Raw genomic sequence first — 20577 nt, 5'->3', positions numbered from 1 at the left:
GAGGGGTTGTCATATGAGGAGAGATTAAGATCTCTGAAATTGTTTTCTTTTGAAAAAAGAAGAGCTGGGGGGGGTCTGATTGAGGAGTTTAATATGTATGTAAATGTTAATGAAATAAAAATTAGAAATAGCTGTAATGATTACACTGAGAAAAACTATAGAAAAGAGTAGCTAAATATATTAAAAATGTAAAATTAATTAAAGAAATTGTTAAATTAAAGAAATCAATTAATGGCATAGCTTAAAAGATAAAATTAACACATCTCTTTAAAACAGAATGAAATGGAACTAATAACTAGAAAGGTAATACTTAATAATTTAATTTTTATCACAAGAAAGTGATGAAATAACTAGAGTTAACAGCAATCAAACCATTCATAAAGTGAATGTATGTAACCCAAAACTGGAGTGATGACATTTAATTATTCATCAGCGAACTATGAAGCAAGTGGTTAAATAGCTAATTAAATATAAGGAAAAAATCAAATGATGCTTTTGTAGATAACAATTGTATGTTTATTGATTTTATGAAATTCTTTGTTTGTACACATCATTTTTTTACATAATAATGTAGCACAACTACATCATTTAAGTCTTCCACCAGAACGTTGCCAGGATTTTGACCTTGGCTTACTCATGATGCCTTTTGCTGATCTAGAAAGTGTTCTTCTTTCTTGTAAGTGCCGTTTATTTTCTTCTTCTCTTTTCACTTGCTGCTTACTCTTTTGAAAGCATCAAAACAATTAGTCCCAGTAAATAATCAAAACAAACATTTCTGCACACTATTAGAATAAAACAGCTTTTCACATTAATCAAACTATTCAACCCAACATTCTACACAAACTAGAAACCTTTCAAAATAAATTGAAACTAGCTATAAATAGAATAAAAAAAAACATGACTGCAGAATTGTTTCTGTCTACATTTACTTCTACAAATTCCTCACACTCTATCTTTTGCATTTTAACTAACAAATTGCTGTAGTAGGAACATCTCAGCTTTGAAGTAGAAGTTTTAACAATGCTAGATGTATGGACTACAACTTAGCTATTATTTGTTTGATCTCATTTTAAATACAAAGCTTGTCTTTTTTTTGTGTGCACATGTCAAGATGAAGGTAATGAATATAGAGTTCACTCCCAATGAGCTCCTTCCCCCTCTTCAAGATGTTAAGTGGATTCTTTAAACTTTCCTTCACTGTTTTAAATGCTTTCCTGCTCTGTCCATGTCTGTGAACGTGTATATTTACAGCTTATAAATTATTTCTTAGATCACAACCGTCATGAGAATATATCATCTCAAAACCAAAAATTAGAACCAGTTGGCAAAATTCTCATAAAGAGCAAGACAGAGGTTAATTTATGGATATAAAACAAAAGGTAAGAACCAGGTAGATTTTGATTTACAGGTACAAAAAAAAAGTTGTTGTTTTTTTATCTACCTTCTTTAATGTAAATGTCATTGTACGGCTACCACTCGATAAATCTCTCTGACTGACAGCTTCATCTTCCTTTTCAACACTCTCAAGTCGTTCACCTAAGGTAGCCCTTTAAAGAAAGTGAACAGAGGTACATTTGACAAACAACCAAGAAATATGCATAATCATTCCACTCACTTTCATATTTATTTACACTCCAAGTAAACTGCAAGCTTAGTATATTTAATATTCGTTTTAGATTTAATACACTTTTTTTTCATTACCTTATTTAGTGTTTCATATATTAATAGCAATGAAAATGCAAACAAATAATTCAAATTGGTATTCTGATAATGAGATCAATTGTTAATTTGTATTCATCATTTATGTGATTTCAATTAAATGGAGCTAAACTATGTATAAGAAAGACTACAGTACTCAATTTTTCATTTTAAATGTGCTTTTTTTTCTGTATTAATTTATTCTGCAAAACACTGTAGTATACATCTAACTGTTGATTAAATTGAAATTCATGTTAATAGTTAGTTTTCAATTTTGAGTATTTTTTGCCAATAAAATTTAAAACTTACTTCCATAGTAATTAGTGTAATTTCACATCCATTAATCAGTTCAGTCAATTATCAGTTTCTGATTAATCAGCACACCTTTAAATTTGATTATTTTTTATATTAAACACAGATTCACAAAACTGTCTATGCAACATAGTAAACTTTGATATCTACCTAATTTGAAGATAAAAATTACACCAATGTTTTCAACATAGCACAAATGTAAAGCTTAAGAATGAAAACTCCAATTTTCATGTTATTGCTGGTGGTACTTAATTAACTTAAAAACAACAAGTAATAAAAGAAAGAACCTGCCAAAAGTTATGTAATAAGAATAAAATCATTATTAGTGGTAAACATTACTAGAATTCATTTATATTCTAGTTTTCTACAGTTTGAAAATTTAAAGTATCTATTTTTTAAATTTGTTGTACGATAAACAACATAAACATACATGCTGTTTTCAGACATCATTTTAACTCCAGGTTTCTTGAAGCTAGAAAACTGCTGGCCTTCTTTAAGTTCATAGAATTTTGGTTGGGAATGAACATCTGTATCTGATTCATCTTTTTTGAGTCTTTCTTGTCGACGAATTGAACGATAAGTCTTCTTAACTTCCTGAGCCCAAGCCCTATCATCATCAGAACTGCTTTCATCAGAGTCAGAAGACTCTTGGTTTTTCTCAGAATCTCCCTAGATTATAACACAGATCACAATAAATGTATTTATTCACAAATTGATAATGTCTTTTTTTTTTTGCATGGCTTGAGTATGAAGTAAAGTGTGGCATTAAAAAAGAGAGAAAGTTGCCAAAGAAATAAACATCAACAACCATGATTCAAGTTTGAAACTACCGTTTTTGTGTTCTCTATGTAAGATATGCTATTTTGTTTATCTGTTATTCCTTTCGTTAATCACATTTGTTGTACTAATTACTATACCAAGTATAATCACTTTTATTTTTTATTATTACACTCATATTGTTAAGACTGATTTGCATTTTTACCTCAGTATTTATATTTAGGACTAACCTAAATCTCCTAAGCTGTTCCAACCTCATGAGATATTATTAGGCTTACAACTGAGGCTGAAAATATCATAAACAACAAGGGTACCATCTAACTTATGAACCAATGCCTTCTAATTTTGAATATAGATACATAAGAAAAGTATTTTAAACAACATATTTGTTTGAAGTACAAAGCTAACTCTGATTGCACATTATTGTTATTATCAATATTATAGATTTTACATTGGAGACCATTAAAGACCTTTAAAAACTTCACTTTTTTTTTTAATAGATTACATGCTAGAAACAATTAAAAAAATCAAAAATTTTTAGAGCTTTAACCACGAGTAAGAAACACATTAATATTAAAATAAAAACAACACTATCAATCAACTAATCAAATGGGAAAAAAAAGCTAAAATACCAATAAACACTGCCCACAGAAACATTCAGACACTTTGGAAAATTCCTTGGAACTCATGACTAATAAAGTGCCTTTGAAGTAAAATTTAGAAGTTGATGTAAAAAAAAAATTAACCATCCATTCAAAAAATTGCTTACAATTTTATTTACATATAAAAATAATCATAACCCAGCAGCACTGTAAACACCAGAAGCTGACTTAAAACTTTCACACACAAAAAAAGCTTAAGGCATTGAACCATTCATGATATTGATAAAAAAATAAGCTAAACAGTGTGAGGGGGGAAGAGAGAGAGGTTATACACAAAATTCTATACAGGTACACGCAACTCAAGTACATTTAATGAAAATGTATTTCCGATAGGTACTTACCTCTGTTCACTCAAAGCTATCTCAATCCTGGACTGGCCTCTAAGCATTGCTAAAATTTGTTGCTAACAGTGCACCAGTCTTTTATACCCCATCTGTTTCATGATATTTCAGAACATGTACTAATTATGTGACTACCCTCCACCAATCATACTGCACTCCCTATACTAGCACAGCCAGCTCCCTCTACTATTCTAGAGTAATCCCCACTTTGGAGAATTGGCAGGTACAAACCAGAAACATTAGCATATCAGTGGGGAGGAAAGGTGCGGAGTGGGTGAATGGAGATAAGTACCTATCAGAAAAACATATTCAGTGTAAGAAAATGTCTTACATTCTCTCACCCAAAGCTAGAATCCCACACTGCAAAGGTGGAGGGGCCGAGGAAGGTGCATCAAAAATCCAGACAAGTGGAAAGTGACCACAATGAAAAAAAAGGTGTGCACGAATATGAAATGAAAGCACACCTGTGGGGTATAGCACTACTTCTAAAGGAAAGCATCTTGGTTATGTAGGATGAAGAAAAAAAATTATAGACATAAGTGTGATCTTGAGGGTTTTCATAACCAGCCTGTTGCCAACAGACACGTCATAATTCGTCCACATATGTAACAATCACATAGATTTAAACTACAGTAACTTAGATAGTAAAAGAAAAGGAGAACATAGGGCCATTGAGACCTGGCCCGATGAAGATGGGAATGGAAGAAAAAACCCCAATGGAATAAGAGATTGAGTGGGGTTAAGAATGGACCTCTCCAGCTGGATCAGAAAATCCCACCCGATTAACTTCCTGAAGAAGTGAGCAGGTGTGATTGATTGGGCATGGGAAGAGGGGAGCAGGAATCCATGAAAAGGAGAGTCTGAAAATACAACGAGTAAAAATTACTGACAAAAGATCATACCACTTGACAAAACACATGGAATCGAAGATGGAGCATATGGCAGCACCCGGAACTGAGACACACAAACCATATGGATGAACTGAAGAAAAGGACATGACACTGGAGCAGTTGGAATATGAAGAACAGTGGATTCGAGCAGTTAAAGACAGTTAGATGACTAATGCTTAGAGGGCAATCCAGGATTGAGGTAGCTTTGGATGAAAGGAGGTAAAACCATTTTGGAATTTGTTCATTTTGTATAGTTACACTTAGCTTTGTTCAATATCAGAGTAACTATCAAAATTAACGAGACCGGTACCCTTAAAAAATACTTTTTTTATGCTACAGACAATATTCCCACCAACTTTTACAGAACATTGAAAATCATTAACTCCTTCCCGACCACATTTATAAATAAACAAATAACTCTTCCAGTGCCAAGTGTATACGAGATACACAATAATATTAAAACAACATATGTTTCCATATTTATTTACTTATATGAAACTTAAAAGTGGTAAACTTTAGCAAGTTTCAAAGGGAATGCCCATTGTTCATGGCGGTACATAATTTCAAACTCGCATAGCAATAAAATAGTTAATGTTATATGACTAATTCCCAAATCTGGGAGTATCAGCATACTACAGAAATATGAACACCCCCCAACTTGTAATAAGTATTCATCATAAAAAAATGCTGAAAATATTTTGAAAAAAATCAAGAAGACTTAATAACACAAAATGTAAATTTGCATGACTTCTGCCAAACTTAGACAGGGGATAATAGCGTTAAAGGATGAGAGTTACACACACACACACTAGCAATATGCATGCATTCAAATCTTCAACAGTATTATTTTATTAATCATAAATGTTAAGCTTAAAACTATAAAAAAAACTAAATAAAATTATGATTCTGACATTTGCTAAATATGAGACACTTTCTACATGCATAGCTATTACATTCAACTATTTAATTGTCTACTGCCAACAAAGTTATTAATTTAAGAAAATGTTACAGGTAGTATAAACTGTCCATGATGTTTTTCACTTCTTAATATCACTTAAAATACGATAATCCTATTTGCTGGAAAGCTTTGATAACGAAAATCTAAAAGTTAGAAATGAAAATTTAAACTATCCTTACTTCAAGTAATTCAAACTGGCCTGTTAATGTATTTGATGCCTTTTCTTGTTGTTTTTTTTCTTGGATTTGTCTAATTTGGTAATATGAGGGTTTAACATTCGATATTCTTCGCTTGTTTCATTGACTTCAAAATCTGGATTTTCAAACATGGCCTTAAATCGATTGTCTTCAAGCAAGTTTGGTCCCTTCTACAAATGAAATATATAAATAAAAATTAATAAGATCATACCTCATGTACTTTATGCGTACACATATTTCTTTGACAGGTTAATTTATAATATATAATAGGTGTCAATTTGAAACAGATATACAGACACACATTAACATACATTTCATTAATAGACGATGTTTTAAAAATTAACTAACATTAAGTTGAGATTATTCTTTTAATCTAAAATAGAATTTTGAAAATAATTTAGTTTGTTTAATAGTTGCTAACAGCGTGATATAATTTTATTTTATAGAGAGAATAATTGGCAAGAATAAAATTGGAATCTGGTGTATACATGAAGTTTTAATTAATTTACCTGTACAGAGAAAAATAATAGGAAAAAATATTTCACACATAAAAAGAATATTTCAAAAGACAAACTGAAATTATAAGACCTGCATGGTCATATTTCACCTGTCTTAGTGGCATCATCAAATAACCTGATTATGTCACATTAACAAAGATGGAACATAATGTAAACCTTTTTTTTCAATCCTGGTATTAAAATACAATATTCTAACAATTCATCATTCCAAACAAACAAAAACATAGATGAAGCAAGTAGGCTAGAAAAACAAACTGAAAATACTTAAGTACACTAAATAGGAGATAAAGCAAAGGGAGGATAAACATAAAACACAAGGAATACAACACTTTTTCAACTGTTTATTGAAGCTTTCTTCAGAAACATTTTAATCTATAAACACATGCTTAAAAAAAACGAAAACTATGTAAGGTGTAACTAAAATAATAGGTGTATAAGATACAATAGTAGTACATAAACTCCCAGATGGAGAAGTTAAAACTCTGAGGTTTACCAATTAAGCAAAATACATAATTAAGCTCTATAAAATTTCAAATGACAAATAATACAGAAACAATATGGAATAATGAATTAACCAAAGAAAAAAAAAGCCTTCTTTCATGGAGAAAATCCAATCACATAGGGGAGTAAAGATTCCTACCAACAACTAAAACATGCTTAAAGAGGTGATAATCTAATAAATACACTCCAGATATACATATGATAGATATACTATGAGAAACAGCATTAATATTATGAACTAAGAATACTTATCTTAAAACATACAATCAAATCTATTTTACTACTCTCACATGTAAATGTGTTACTTAATTCTGCCTTGAAACAGAAACAATCTGAGCCATGGGTTTATAAATTAACACAGATCTTGGTCTTCTATGGTATGTAAATGCCTTTTGATTATGTTCCCTATAATATAACATTTTTTCAAATAAATCTATGGTTGAAGAAAGGGGGGAAAAAAGATGAAATGAATAATAGCAAAGGTCAGACAATTAACTGGTTGTTTAACAGCATTTCTAGGAAGGATTATTAAAAATGAAGATTTAACACAGATATCAAAAAGTGATCAACCTTCCTTCTTTTACTGCTTAATACTAGATAAGAAAGAATCTGTCACTCAGAGTTGTGGCATCACAAAATATGATGAATGGATATCAAATGTGCTATATGAAAATAAGCAAACAAAAAGCAGAAGTGAACAGTACAAAAAGAAACCAGCATTAAATTGTAATGAAAACTACATCTATAATAGTAAGTCTAGAAATTCTAAGAGTATAATAAATAAATCCCAAACAAACCCTTCACCTTCTTACTAGCTGAATGACAAGCTTTTTATTTTTGTGAAAATGGGTGTATTTGTTCAAACATAAATTGAAGATCACCTTATAAATAATAATAACACAAGATCATAGCTCCTCAGCTAGCATATAGTCAGGGGAGGTGTCAAACAACAACCAAAATATTCTTGAAAGCCATTTACAATACTGTAGATTGTTACTGTGAAGTAAGTTATGCTACTTTTTTTTTTTCTCACTGAAATTTTGAATACTTTCATTCCATAAGTTTCATTTAGGCTAAGATAAATCGCTATTCTTTCTCTAGAAAAAAAAAGTCTACATTTTTTTTGAAATAAAGATCCTCCCCCAATTCTGTAATGCTAGCTATTCTCCTCTCTGTCATTTGACCAGCTTTCAATTGGAATGTTGAATTTTTTTTTCTTATGATGATTTGCCCAATAAAATTTAAAAATACATTTTAAAGCATGTCAACTTAGACAGCTTTCAGTGGATCTTTCTGATTTCTTAAGGTACATTCTTTCCCTTCATTTTACTACATGTGAAAAACTGGTTATTGCACATTCATATGACAATCACACATTCAAGAGACAAGTGTAAATAATTAACAATGCTCACTATCTGTATATTATACCTTTCTCCGAAGATGGCCAACTGCTAAGACTTAAGAAGTTAATTGTTCTTCCTTTCTGTTCATTATCCTACATTATTATAGTATTTTTTATGTAGTTACTTTGTTTTGTTTATTATTATTACTTGGCCAGACTCTTTAGGTTTTGAAGCTACATATATCAATTGGTAGCAAAAGAACTGTTTCTTACATGCTTTTTTAAATGTTAAAGTTATATATGATTGTAAACTAAGTAACAAGTACTGTTAAATTTTTGTAATATTTTTTAATATTTAATGTTTATTACCATTTGCTACACAACCATACCAAACACAGAAGTATAAATTTTGGGCAATTAAACAAAAAAAATTCCATTTTTCAAATACTTACCTTTGTTTTATTTTTTTCATCTTCCTCTTTATCAATAAGTTTCTTAGCCAGTTCTTTATTAACAGCTGGAAGTTTCTAGGGGAAGGATATCATGGATCAATTAAAATCTTGAACACTTAGAACTAAAAATCAGTTGAAAAGGTTGGTTAATTATAGAAGTACCCAAAAGATTAACTTTTCCTTTTGAATTAGACTTTATTTCACTCTCAAAATAGGTAGTTTTAATGAAAATATAAACATTTTTTTGCCAGTGGTTGGCAACATTTCTCAAGGTATTCCAACTCACGAGTAATAATTTCAAAATTCTTTGTTATAAGGTTCATTGAATCTTTGATTTTTAAGCTTTGACTTGTATAATTTTCTGTTATAATTTCTAATTTCAGTTAAAATACAAACTCTTTAAACACAGTTTCTTATTGTTTTGCACATGCACTAACTCAAAAACAGAATAAAAATCACGATATATAAAAAAACGTGTCAATCCACTAATCTTTAACAATTTGACTTTAAAAAGCACTTAATAACAACTGAATCACAGTTTTTAAACTAACGTGAACCCTTAATAAAAATATAAAGATCATTATTGTTGCTTATTTTTAAAAAGACAAATTTAGCTCTTAAAAAAAAAGGTACAAGAGGGACATGATAAACTAATTTTAGACAACAAAGTTTTTATACTAATTTATCAATAATACCTCTATCCACCATATTAAAAAAAAAACTGGATTAAATATAACAAAGAATTTGAGGAAAGTTTTATGTGGACAGCTCTTACCTTTTATTTATTGGTGACATTTCAGCCCACCAAGACAGAAATTACCCACAAAAATCTTCCCCAAACATTGATGATATTGCCTAAATCTATCTTCAAATAGTAATGGTAAGTTTCTGGAAATCAATGTATTATATTTAGAAATTATATAATTCTGCTGAGAGAAAGTAATGCCATAACAGAAACAATCTAGTTTCCCCCTTTTTCCGAAACATGGTCTTGAGCTGTTTAGTACTTTGGAAACTAATCTCAGGAGAAAATGTATGATTCTTACATGTCCAGAGGAATTTTCAGTATTGGTGTTATAAATAATACTGGTTTAAACTGATTACCACATTATTTTTATTATTATTATAATGAATATTTCTACATGTAGATATACATTAACTTTTTGTTATAAGCTTATGATAAAAAAGTTATGGTGAAAAAAAAGTAATAATTCGATGTAGTTTGACAGCTATATTTTTAGGTTCTGTAAAATTCCTTTATATATTACAAAATGGATGTTATATTCATAATTTGTGGTAAAACTTGAAAATTGCAATGTTGTAACTAAATCAAATCAAATTTTATGTATGAGAAATATTAACAGTATTCAGCCACCACACATAAACTACTAAACGGTCCAACCTTTTTGAATCCCATAATGCACTGTTGTGAATGGTTTACAAAGTTTAGCAGATGACACAAGCAACCAGATGAACTTAATATACCACAAAGAAAGTAGCTCATAGACATTCAAAGGGGAATGGTTACTTGATGTAGTGTAGGTGACTTAAGTGTCAAAACATTTGACATGCTTATTCATATGCAACTCTCCTATGAATAATATGTTACAGAAGTGAAATATCACTGGATGTACTCATGTTAATCCATCCTTAATGCATGTAAACTTTGAAACATGTTGTGAACAAAAACTGTACATCAGTATATTCATCATTCAGAACTTAAATGCCCTTGTATTTCACAGACAGGCTGCAATCCATAAATCATTCATCAAATCCCAAATTCAAGGAATCAAACCACATGGTGCCCAGACCATTGAAATGAGGGTGAAGAGCAATGGAAAAACCATCATATGAAGGTGTGAACCCTGCTACTCATTGTTGCTTTGGATGAACAGGCCTAGGTTTGGTGAACATGTAAAGAATACTTTGAATATGGATGGCCCTAACCATGAGGAATGACAGAGTGGTATTATAATCTGAGTTTGTTTAAGATGGATTTACCTTGATCCACTAATAATGTCTAAGGAAGTCATAAATACGTTACTGTACAGTAACATTTTAGATGTTACTACACCTCCTGCAATGATGAAATTTTATAAGGAAAGACAATTATTTATGATAATAATGGATTAGGTTAAACTGCATCCCATGTCCAGTAGTTTGAAGTAAATATTGAGATTCCTGATTCAAATCAATGGAATCCCTCTGAAAAGTTTAAGAAATCTCTTTATACTTAGACCTACTCTATTCCACTAGATAAATACCAATGGCTGGTGGTGGCAAGTGTAAGTGACAAAGTAGAGGTTGTGATTAATGCCAGAGGTGAACCCACCTCCTATTAAATCGGGGCTCTAGTGGCAAAATACAAAACACAACATTCTGAGAGTGTGCTGGTCAATTGTAAAACAATTCATATTTAGTAAAGAATATTCAAGTTTATTTAGAATATTCTCATATAATACTTTATATTCAGAGACTGAAAAATTATCATGACAAAATAAGGACTACTACCTTCACAGATTTCAGTTCCTTAAACATGCAAAACATTGGCTTTCAATAGTAGCAAAAGCATTCTGGATTTATTATATATATATATATATATATATAAGTAATAAAAGGCAAAAAAAAGCAATAACCAAAGTCACTGGTATGTATTAGTGTACACTGAGATGAACAGGTATTTAAATCACAGGACCCTTCTGGTTATTTACAACATGTCTTCAAAGTCACAACCTCAACACCATGCATTAAAGGCATTGTCTCTAGTGTCAAAATATCAATTTAACCCTTTCCAGTCTGATTTTTACAAGAGCAAAATGATGATACCAAGTTTTAAAAAATTCCGTGTGATCTCTTTTTCCACATTACCTCCAAAAATAATAATAATAAATAAAATTTTAGTTCTAAAAATTACTGTACATGTAAGATTTACAAAATTATTAAAAATCGTTAATTTAAAAATGGGGAATAGGAATAGGGATAATAAAAAATGCAGAAACAAGATAGCTTAAAGTGAAAATGCAGTTGCAAAAAAAAAGTAAACAAACAAGCTAAAGGTTTGAGACACAAGATAAGAAAAAAATTGGGAATTTAAAAACCTGCAAATAGGGATAGTAAACAAGGTAAGCAAATAAGGCCGGAGATACTGTAGACATTATTTACTCAAGCTACAAATCCCTATTTTGACTCCACCAAATGTAATTATAGCTAACAGCTCAAACTGAGCTTGATGATGTCTTTTAAACTATGGCTTAAAGATATGTGCTGTAAGAAACTAGCTGATACAGTTCATGATGATTTACTGTAGCTATTAACTACCTGATCACATTAGCTGCAGTTGGAAATTGTCATGGAGATTTGTTTGAGAGTATAGTGAGCATTTATAGTTTTTGTGTAACTAAATTTTTTATATACATATAAGGTATAGCAATGGGTATATACATGCCTAGACTCAGACACAACCCCTACTAAGCACACATAACATTTTACCAGTAGAAAAGCAGACGTTTTAAATAAAACATGTACATCTAAAATATGGCTTTAAATAAATCTTTGTGTCTTTTAAAGTAATTATTCTATGAATGTGTGTAATAAAATTTAATATTGTGTGTAGTTTTTTTTTTTTACTACTTCACTTCATACATAATATAGGAGTTGGCTCCCTAAAGATACTGATTGTATAGTGTACAAAGCATTATGTGTGTACATGTTACAATCATCTAATGTTCATCTGTTATTGGCTGGTAATTCTTGTTTCACCTTGCACTTAAGCTTCTTAAAGGAACAACATATATTTGTAAGAAAACTAACTTCAAGGGATAATGATAACATCGTTTACACTAGAATTATGATTTTTTTAGTTTATGAAAAATGCTGAAATAACTTAAAAAGTATAGGTGATTCCTATTATGAACCACAGTAGTGGTTCATGATAACTTATGTTTCAGGCAAAGTAATTTAAAAGAAATTAAACTCTTAAGCCTACTATCCAATTTTTGACTCCTGTTGTAATTATTATGGAGATGGCAGAAATCCTTAAATTTCTCACCTATGTGTGAAACAAAGCCAGAAATTTGTAAACATTGCACATGGCTGTTGCTTACTTTTTTGCTCAAACAGTTTGAAAATGTGAATTTTTGAAGCTACTGATATCAAAAACTATAAAATCCAACTTTCCACACTTTGTTTTCTATAGTTTTCAGGTTCTGTAGCTAATAAAATTGTAAATATATTGTTTGAAGCCTTGGATTATTTCTTTACCACAATCTGTTTGCTCTCTAGGGCTCCCTTAACTCCTGTGTAGATACACCAGATTGTAAAGTTGTAAAATGTCTTCTTATATTTCAAGGTGCCCCAAGGCCCTTTCCAGGCTTCTGTTTTGTAAGTTACTAATGTTTTTATATTGTTTGAATTCCATACAAAGGCAACAAATTAACTTCACGAGTTTTCTTCCATGTTCATTTATTTTATTGAAGTAATTGCTTTGGCAGTTAAATTGCTGTACACAAGAACTCCAACTATTGTAAGTTGAGAGACAACAGATTCATTACTTCATATGATTTCCGCTGGGAAAAGCTAACAAATATGACAAAGTGTCTTATTTTTTTGAACATATGTACAGAGTTAGTAAAAGAACATACATAACGTTTAAGTATAAGATACAGTGAATGAATTTCTATCTTTTTACATTAATTTTAATGCGTTTAACCCTCTTTCATCACACCATTTCTTTCAAAAACAATGGTCCAGCACATGACCTCATTAGGCCTACTATAATGTGTGTATGAAAATTGGCTTTCTGGTCAACAACTACAGGGATCATGCATAATGACTTAGTAAATAGCTCTGTTATGTAGTGGTTGTTACTGTAATATGAATCATAAATTAACCTAAAAAAATTTATATTTTAAAAGGTCTCATAGTTAGGCCATGTGTTTCAAATAGTGACTTTACAAGTTATCAATTCTTATTAATGCAAGGTCAGAGTTGGCAGTATACCTAACACTGAGCTTTAAAGGGTTAAAGATGTCACTCAGGTAAAGATTTTGAATAAGTACAAGTAAATCCTAAGCTAATTAATGAATAAGTTACAAATTTAAATTTTTCTGTTATATATTTTTCTTATCTGATAGCAAACAAAGTGAGCAATAACTGTATTTATGCTGTTGAAAGTGAAAAGCAAGGGTTAAATTTTCTATTTGGCTACTACAAATATATAACAGTTACACATCTAAAGATTTCATAAAACACATTATCTGTCGGCTTTTTAAATTTTTGTGTAATATTTGCTATACCTCTTTTCCTTCAGAAAAATACTTTTTATAACGAAAAAAATTATTAATCAGTGAGAAAACTGGACAAAACATGATTATAAACATCCTTTGAATTGTGAAGTCACCCTTAACTATAACTAACTGAAACGGCACACCAGGAGTGGCTATTTGTGCTAGTAATCAGTAATCTCGGTATTCATACCCCCACTGTGAAAAAAAGTGAACATCTTCTAAAAAAAAGTATTTTGTGTGGGAAATATTGCACAGTAAAAGTGCTGAGATTGTGCTCTTTAGTAATACACAACTCCTTACATCAAAATGATTCAATATATAGAGCTCAAAATGTTTGTAAATTTTACTAATATAAACTGTAATATTTTTGTATATTAAAAGCGCTACCCTTTATTGAAAAAATAAGTTTTTTAGGAACTTCAGTTTTCAGTAATACATTTAAAACTTACATCAACAGATATAATCAAACCCTCACGTACAGTCCTAGTGAAAGTCATGTTCTTGTAGTGAGAAGAGTAATTTTATTGGAAATGGTGTTCTGTTAAAAAGAAATGGTTGTTGCACATACCATACTTATTTTTCTAATTGTTTGAATCTTGAATACCCAAAGAGTGAAATTTTTTTTAAGGATATTTGTTTATTTCAATAGATGGCGCCACATTTGATAAGCCTCAATCACCTCTTTTGTCATTGTATTTCAACACAACATTATAGTAAAATTCTATCTTAAAACATTATGCATACAAGTAATATTTCAATACGTACATTAACTTTCACCCTATTTGCTCTCTCTGCCTCAATCGTTTCTCTAATTTTCTTTCGTCTGTAATCTTCGTAGGCAAATGGATTAGCTATAGCCTTTGCCTAATGAAAAAGAAATATCCTTATTTTGCAAACATTACAAAAATATCACCAATTTTTAAAGAAGACAATAAACCTGGGTTTTCTACAAATAATATTTAAAGGATCAAAACAAAAACCACACTCTTGAATTAAATTCTTGTGATGGAAAACTACAAAATATAAAAAAACAAAGTTCATAAAATTTGTTAAGAGAACAAATCTTGTTGCAGCATATTTCCATTATGAAAGCAAATTTCTTATAGAAACAAGTAAAACATTAACTTTTAAAATGTAGATTTTTTATGTGCTATTTCTGTTGCAAAATAATCTATAAATTAAAATTGGTGCTTTCTCTATACAAGATTAATGGCATAAAAGTAGCTTGTTAAAAATAGTTGAAAGTTTTAAATTTCTTTATTTGATGTTAACCAAAATCTGAAATTTATAACAAGGCAATAAAACACCTACGGAACTTACTAAAAACCACTAGTATCCATAACATACCAACAGATGGTGTTCATAATTCATAATCTTCACAGCCTTAATCTCTACAGGTTCATCAAAGTTGTTTCAACTTGGAGACTACTGATCAATTCATTAAAATTAACATACCAGACTACAGCTTACTTCCACTCAATAACTAATCATAAGGGATAAATTCATTAAAATTAACATACCAGACTACAGCTTACTTCTACTCAATAACTAATCATAAGGGATAAATTCATTAAAATTAACATACCAGACTACAGCTTACTTCTACTCAATAACTAATCATAAGGGATTTAAAATGCTTGTTGAATAGATATAGAATTTGTTACACTTAAGCATTTCTCATACTTATTTAGCATTGTGATGCACCATTTTGGAATAAGAAACAAATTTCATTAATATGTGCTCTTTTTTATAGTCTCTACTTATTAATCTTAGTTTGATGAATTACTTTAAAATACTTCAGATAGTCTACTCTGAAAGTAGCTTTTATTAAGCTCAAGATGTTTTATACTATTAGTGCACAATTCAAACCAGATAGGTTAGAAGAATGTTTATCATTGAAAAATGTTTTGGATATTCTTCTCAAACTTAGAAAGTAAAATAGAACATATACTAACATATGGAATACAGACTCTTTTTAGTCACATTTTTAACATTTTATGTATGAATGTTATAAAATAAAGTCAATAGAAAAACATTATTAAGTGCTTTTTTTTTCCCACCAGCTGATACAGTAGAAATTAGTTTTGTATGCTACCGAAGCACTGTAAATCTACTTACAAAAATGTCAACAAATTTTAAACATATTGCAGAAAAATAGATTAGGAATATATAAGTACAACAAAGTTTCTTTTACTTCCATCCAGGAATTAAGAAACACAGGAGATCTCAAAAATTGGGTATGCCTACATCTTCCCAAGGCTGGTTATAAATTTTTTAAAAAGAGAGACCATAAAGTGCAAACTCATTTACTTAGAAGACTTACTTGTCTATTCAATATATGTTCAAGAAGTCTTGATCGAAATGAATAAAAACCCTATAACCCTAGCTAGCACATTCGAAAAGGTGGACCTTTCTTCTTCAGGGGCAAACTGGGAATGGTGGTGTAACTGAATGAGTGATATATATATATATTTAATATATATAAAAGGAGTTTAGTGACATCATGAAGGTCAACTGTTTTTCCAGGAAATGTTTAGTATATTTCTTTATGTACTGTTGTAAGCATCTCATTTTTGGTACAATGTAGCCGATGGCAAGAGTGTATGTGAAAAAGTGTTATAGATATTTTACTTTAAAAATGGCTAAAAAAAATATATATATATTTAAAATTTCACTTAAGTGTTTAAGTAAAATAAAGGTGACACCTGGAGACTGATTAAAAAAGATATGTTATGCTAATAAATTTATAAAAACAGGTATGGAAAATTTTCTTAAATAAATAGTTAGTTTTAGGAAATTCATCATTCACATTTCATAAAACAAATAAGCAAAGAATAAAAATAATTTTTCTGACAAAGATGAAACCAATGAAAGGAGATTACTGATTCCAGGATCTAATTAAAGGTTCACAATTTGAAAGTGGTCGGGTTATTGGGTTTTTTATTCATTTCTATCAAGACCTGCTTGTCTAGGTATTCTAAACAAAATTTAAGCCTTTTCTTTTTGTAAAGCTAGAATTCAATTTTCACAAATAATTTATGAATATTGTGTTGTATTTGATTTCAAAGACTAATTAGCTAGCAGTAAAAGAACGTTATCTATTTCTCAAAAATTAGGATGTATAAGAGTTTTTTAAATTTTAGGTATCTCTTGATGATTAAGTCTATAAAGAGACACAAAATTATAGTAATCAATTGGCTATTGATTCATTTTCTTTTTAAATACACAGTCAAGAAAAATCTCAAAGCTTCTACATTAAAAAATTAGTTCTTTTCCATAAACAATTCTTTGTGAAAGACTTAAGAAATAGAAAAAAAAGAAGTATATTTTATATATATACAAAAACTTGTGATGATCCGACTCAAGCTCCATCTTCATTAAATTAATGCAACTAAAAAATACAGTAATAAACTGGAAAAGAAAAGATACAAGAAAACACTTCTAAATCTTTCAATCTTCTACATTAAAAAATTGGTTCTTTTACCTAAACAATTCTTTGTGAAAGACTTAAAAATATTAAAAAAAAAGCATATTGCATATATACAAAGATTTTACCTTGTGATAAAGTCTTATATCCATGAAAAAACCATGCATGTATGCCCTTAAGAGATTGGAACCAATAAGATGCAACAGTCCCAGATCTTCTAGTTCTTTCCTTGTGACAAACTTGTAGTCATCATACACTAGCAAGTGGATAAAAGTATATAACTGTATTTTTCATCTTATAGTGTGATTGTTACATTTAATAAGAAAAATATAACTTGAATTTTACAATATATTTCAACAGATCTCTAAAGTTGAAAAACCTCAAATAACAATAAAATTTATTATTAGTAGGGTTGGCTATATACGAGTAGAATTTTGATATTTTGATGTATTATTTTAATGGTTTCTATGAGAAAAAATTAGAGAAAGAGCTCATTTGCCTAGTAAAAGAAACATAATTTACAGAAAAACTTTAAAAGTTATTGTTAACTGGTAAGGATATTATTACAACTTTTACAAGCTATCAACTAATTTATATAATGATGTGTTATTTTAATCCACTAGAAATCATAAATATTAAATAAATAAATACTAATAAAAAAATAACATACCTGTGTTATGGTTTGACTCTTCCAATTCTTCTGTCAAACTGTCTAAAAATGAGCACCATCTTGGTGCAGGTCCTAAACTCTTAAATTAAAATAATTTGTTGTGTTTAGACAAAAGTACAAAAACAGAAGAATTATGTCAACAAACACTTTTGTTTTTAAAATATGAAAAGTTGAAACAGATATTTTCATATTAAAAATAACAGAGAAAAAGTTGTGATGATCCGACTCAAGCCCCATCTTCATTCAATTAACGCAACTGAAAAAATACAGTAATAAACTGAAAAAGTAAAGATACAAGAAAACACTCCTAAATCTTTCAAGCAGCAGCTGATTTTTTAAGTCTCACTGAAAAGTCAGTTGTGAAAATATCAATTTAAGTTTACACATTAAAACTTTTTTTTTTTACAGATCTTTCTTTATTAATTTTCTTTTCAACTATGCTGAACTCTTGTCAGTTGGAAGTTGTTCAGGATTAAATATGTTACTCACTACTGTTTTACATTTAAAACACAAATTAATTTAACTCTTCTGATCTTATTATTCTAACTTGACCAAAAACAAACATTTTGGGGCCCACATATATGTCATAATACCAAATTAACTACATCATCTTTTGAACTATTACTATTATCCAAGTATATTCTATTATAAATTCATTAGTGATGTAAGTGTTCCTGTAAATAGCCCACTAAAAAAATATATAGCCATTAATAAACGTTTTTCTACCTTATCTTGCAAAAAAGCTAACAAGGAATGGAGACAACTAAAAAAATTTTACAAAATTACTTGAAGGGGTTTGTTTCAGATAAAATGTACAATGTGATAATTTCTCCAGAACACTTGAGAGGGCCTTAAAGTATTAAAATAACTGTCAAACTAATAACAACTAACTAGAACAAAGAAAGTCACATGGGCCTACTCCAGTAATTTAGTATTGCTTGTCATACAATTTATTCTAATAATGTTAACTGATATGTTTCAAAACTAAATAAGCTGTGTACAAGCTTTATTGTCTAACATCTTCATATCCAGAAAGATCTTGTAACCAGAAATTTCAATATCTCCAACTACAAATGCTCATTGTAGCTTAGTAGCACTGTGTTATGGTCTTGTTTACATTCTTTCCAACCGGCAAGCTTCAGTCATTACCCACCTACACTGTGATTCACATTTAAAATACTGTACTTATATACGCTTTATACAACTTAAGGCTTTTTTACAACCTTTATATTGTTTAAAACTTGTGCAGATGATGTACTTCAGAACATTAACAAGGTGACAATATTTTTGCCATAAAATATTATAAGAAAAACACTTTTGTAACCAGGATTTTCATCTATCTGACACTGCCCAGGTCTGGCAGATGCTGAATGATAAAGCTTTTACTACTTACTTTTTGGCTAGACCGCCAATAAAGTAAAAATTGCATTTTGATACTTCAGTGTGTGAAAAAAAAACCCTTCCAAACTATCAGCACTTCATTGAATCTTGTTAAATGTGGATCATGATTTCCAATATATGTTAATGTATTTGTACATTAACACTCACGAAAAAGAATGGCCATAAACTATATGTATATAGTAGTTACAATGCTTGATAAACATGTAATAAGAAAAAATATAACTTTAACAAAGAAGTAATATTCTCTGATATTCAAGTTTTGAAAATCAAAATATTTAATTTTAGCAGATTTCTATTTTAAATATGCCACATGAACATGCTCATAAGCCAGATAAACCTCTAGGCCTAGCTTCAATTCTACAAGATACACGTGTTACATATCCATTGGGTTGATAAGCAGTATGTATGAGATATCAAATGGAATACTTACAGGAATGTAATATGTTAAAATCTTTCTGTCTTCATTTGTTAAAAACAGCATTCCTATAACAAATACATACACATATTTACCAAATTATATTAAACAGATGCTCAACATCTTTATTTAGAACAACAAAAACTATCATTTTACACATCCTTTAAAAAACACAGTTATGAGTAAGAGCAGATGCATCAGGGTTTTTTTTACCATATTTCATACTTTATTATAAGTCCCTCTTTTAACTACATAGTGTCAAGTGAAGTTGTGGTTTCCCGAACAACCTCTCTGGTTTAACTTTTAGTACAATATATAAATATTCACACAAAAACACTAACAAATGCAAGTATCTTTTTTTGTAAATTGCAAAATAAAGTTAAATGCAGTAACCCTACCGATGAGGGTCAAAGGCCATGTCATCGCATTTAAAATTTTATTGAACTATTTTATGAATGTATGTCAGTAAGTTTGGTATCAAATTGTAGATTATAATTCATATTTTAGTATTATACATTAGTTAGTTTCTTAATTTAAAAGTAAATATAAAAAAACTAAATATTGATTTTTGTGTGTCACGTGATATGTTGAATGCAGCATTGGTTCAAATTAGATGTTTGTGATGTTCAAATACAAAGTCATTTCTTACAAATTAGATATTCAAATTACTGACACTGACAAGCTATAATGTAAAATTAAAACATCCTATTTTTTCTGATATATTAATATAT

The 20577-nt window shown here is 29.5% G+C and overlaps 1 protein-coding gene across 1 annotated transcript in view; it reads right to left on the bottom strand.

Annotated features, from left to right (window-relative positions):
- Positions 1 to 493: 493 nt before the first annotated feature.
- The window catches only part of LOC106461531 (nucleolar protein 10-like), a 51354-nt gene continuing 31270 nt past the window's right edge, over positions 494 to 20577 (bottom strand). Inside the window, 9 exon segments of the mRNA XM_013921366.2 lie at positions 494 to 722; positions 1442 to 1547; positions 2441 to 2675; positions 5834 to 6005; positions 8649 to 8723; positions 14699 to 14797; positions 17489 to 17616; positions 18031 to 18109; positions 19862 to 19914. Coding sequence (XP_013776820.1) covers positions 585 to 722; positions 1442 to 1547; positions 2441 to 2675; positions 5834 to 6005; positions 8649 to 8723; positions 14699 to 14797; positions 17489 to 17616; positions 18031 to 18109; positions 19862 to 19914 — 1085 coding nt within the window. The 3' untranslated portion in view covers positions 494 to 584.

The sequence above is a fragment of the Limulus polyphemus genome, unplaced genomic scaffold (genome assembly GCF_000517525.1).
Source record: "Limulus polyphemus unplaced genomic scaffold, Limulus_polyphemus-2.1.2 Scaffold39, whole genome shotgun sequence".
Classification (NCBI taxonomy): Eukaryota; Metazoa; Arthropoda; class Merostomata; order Xiphosura; family Limulidae; genus Limulus; species Limulus polyphemus.
This window is presented reverse-complemented; position numbering and strand designations above follow the sequence as displayed.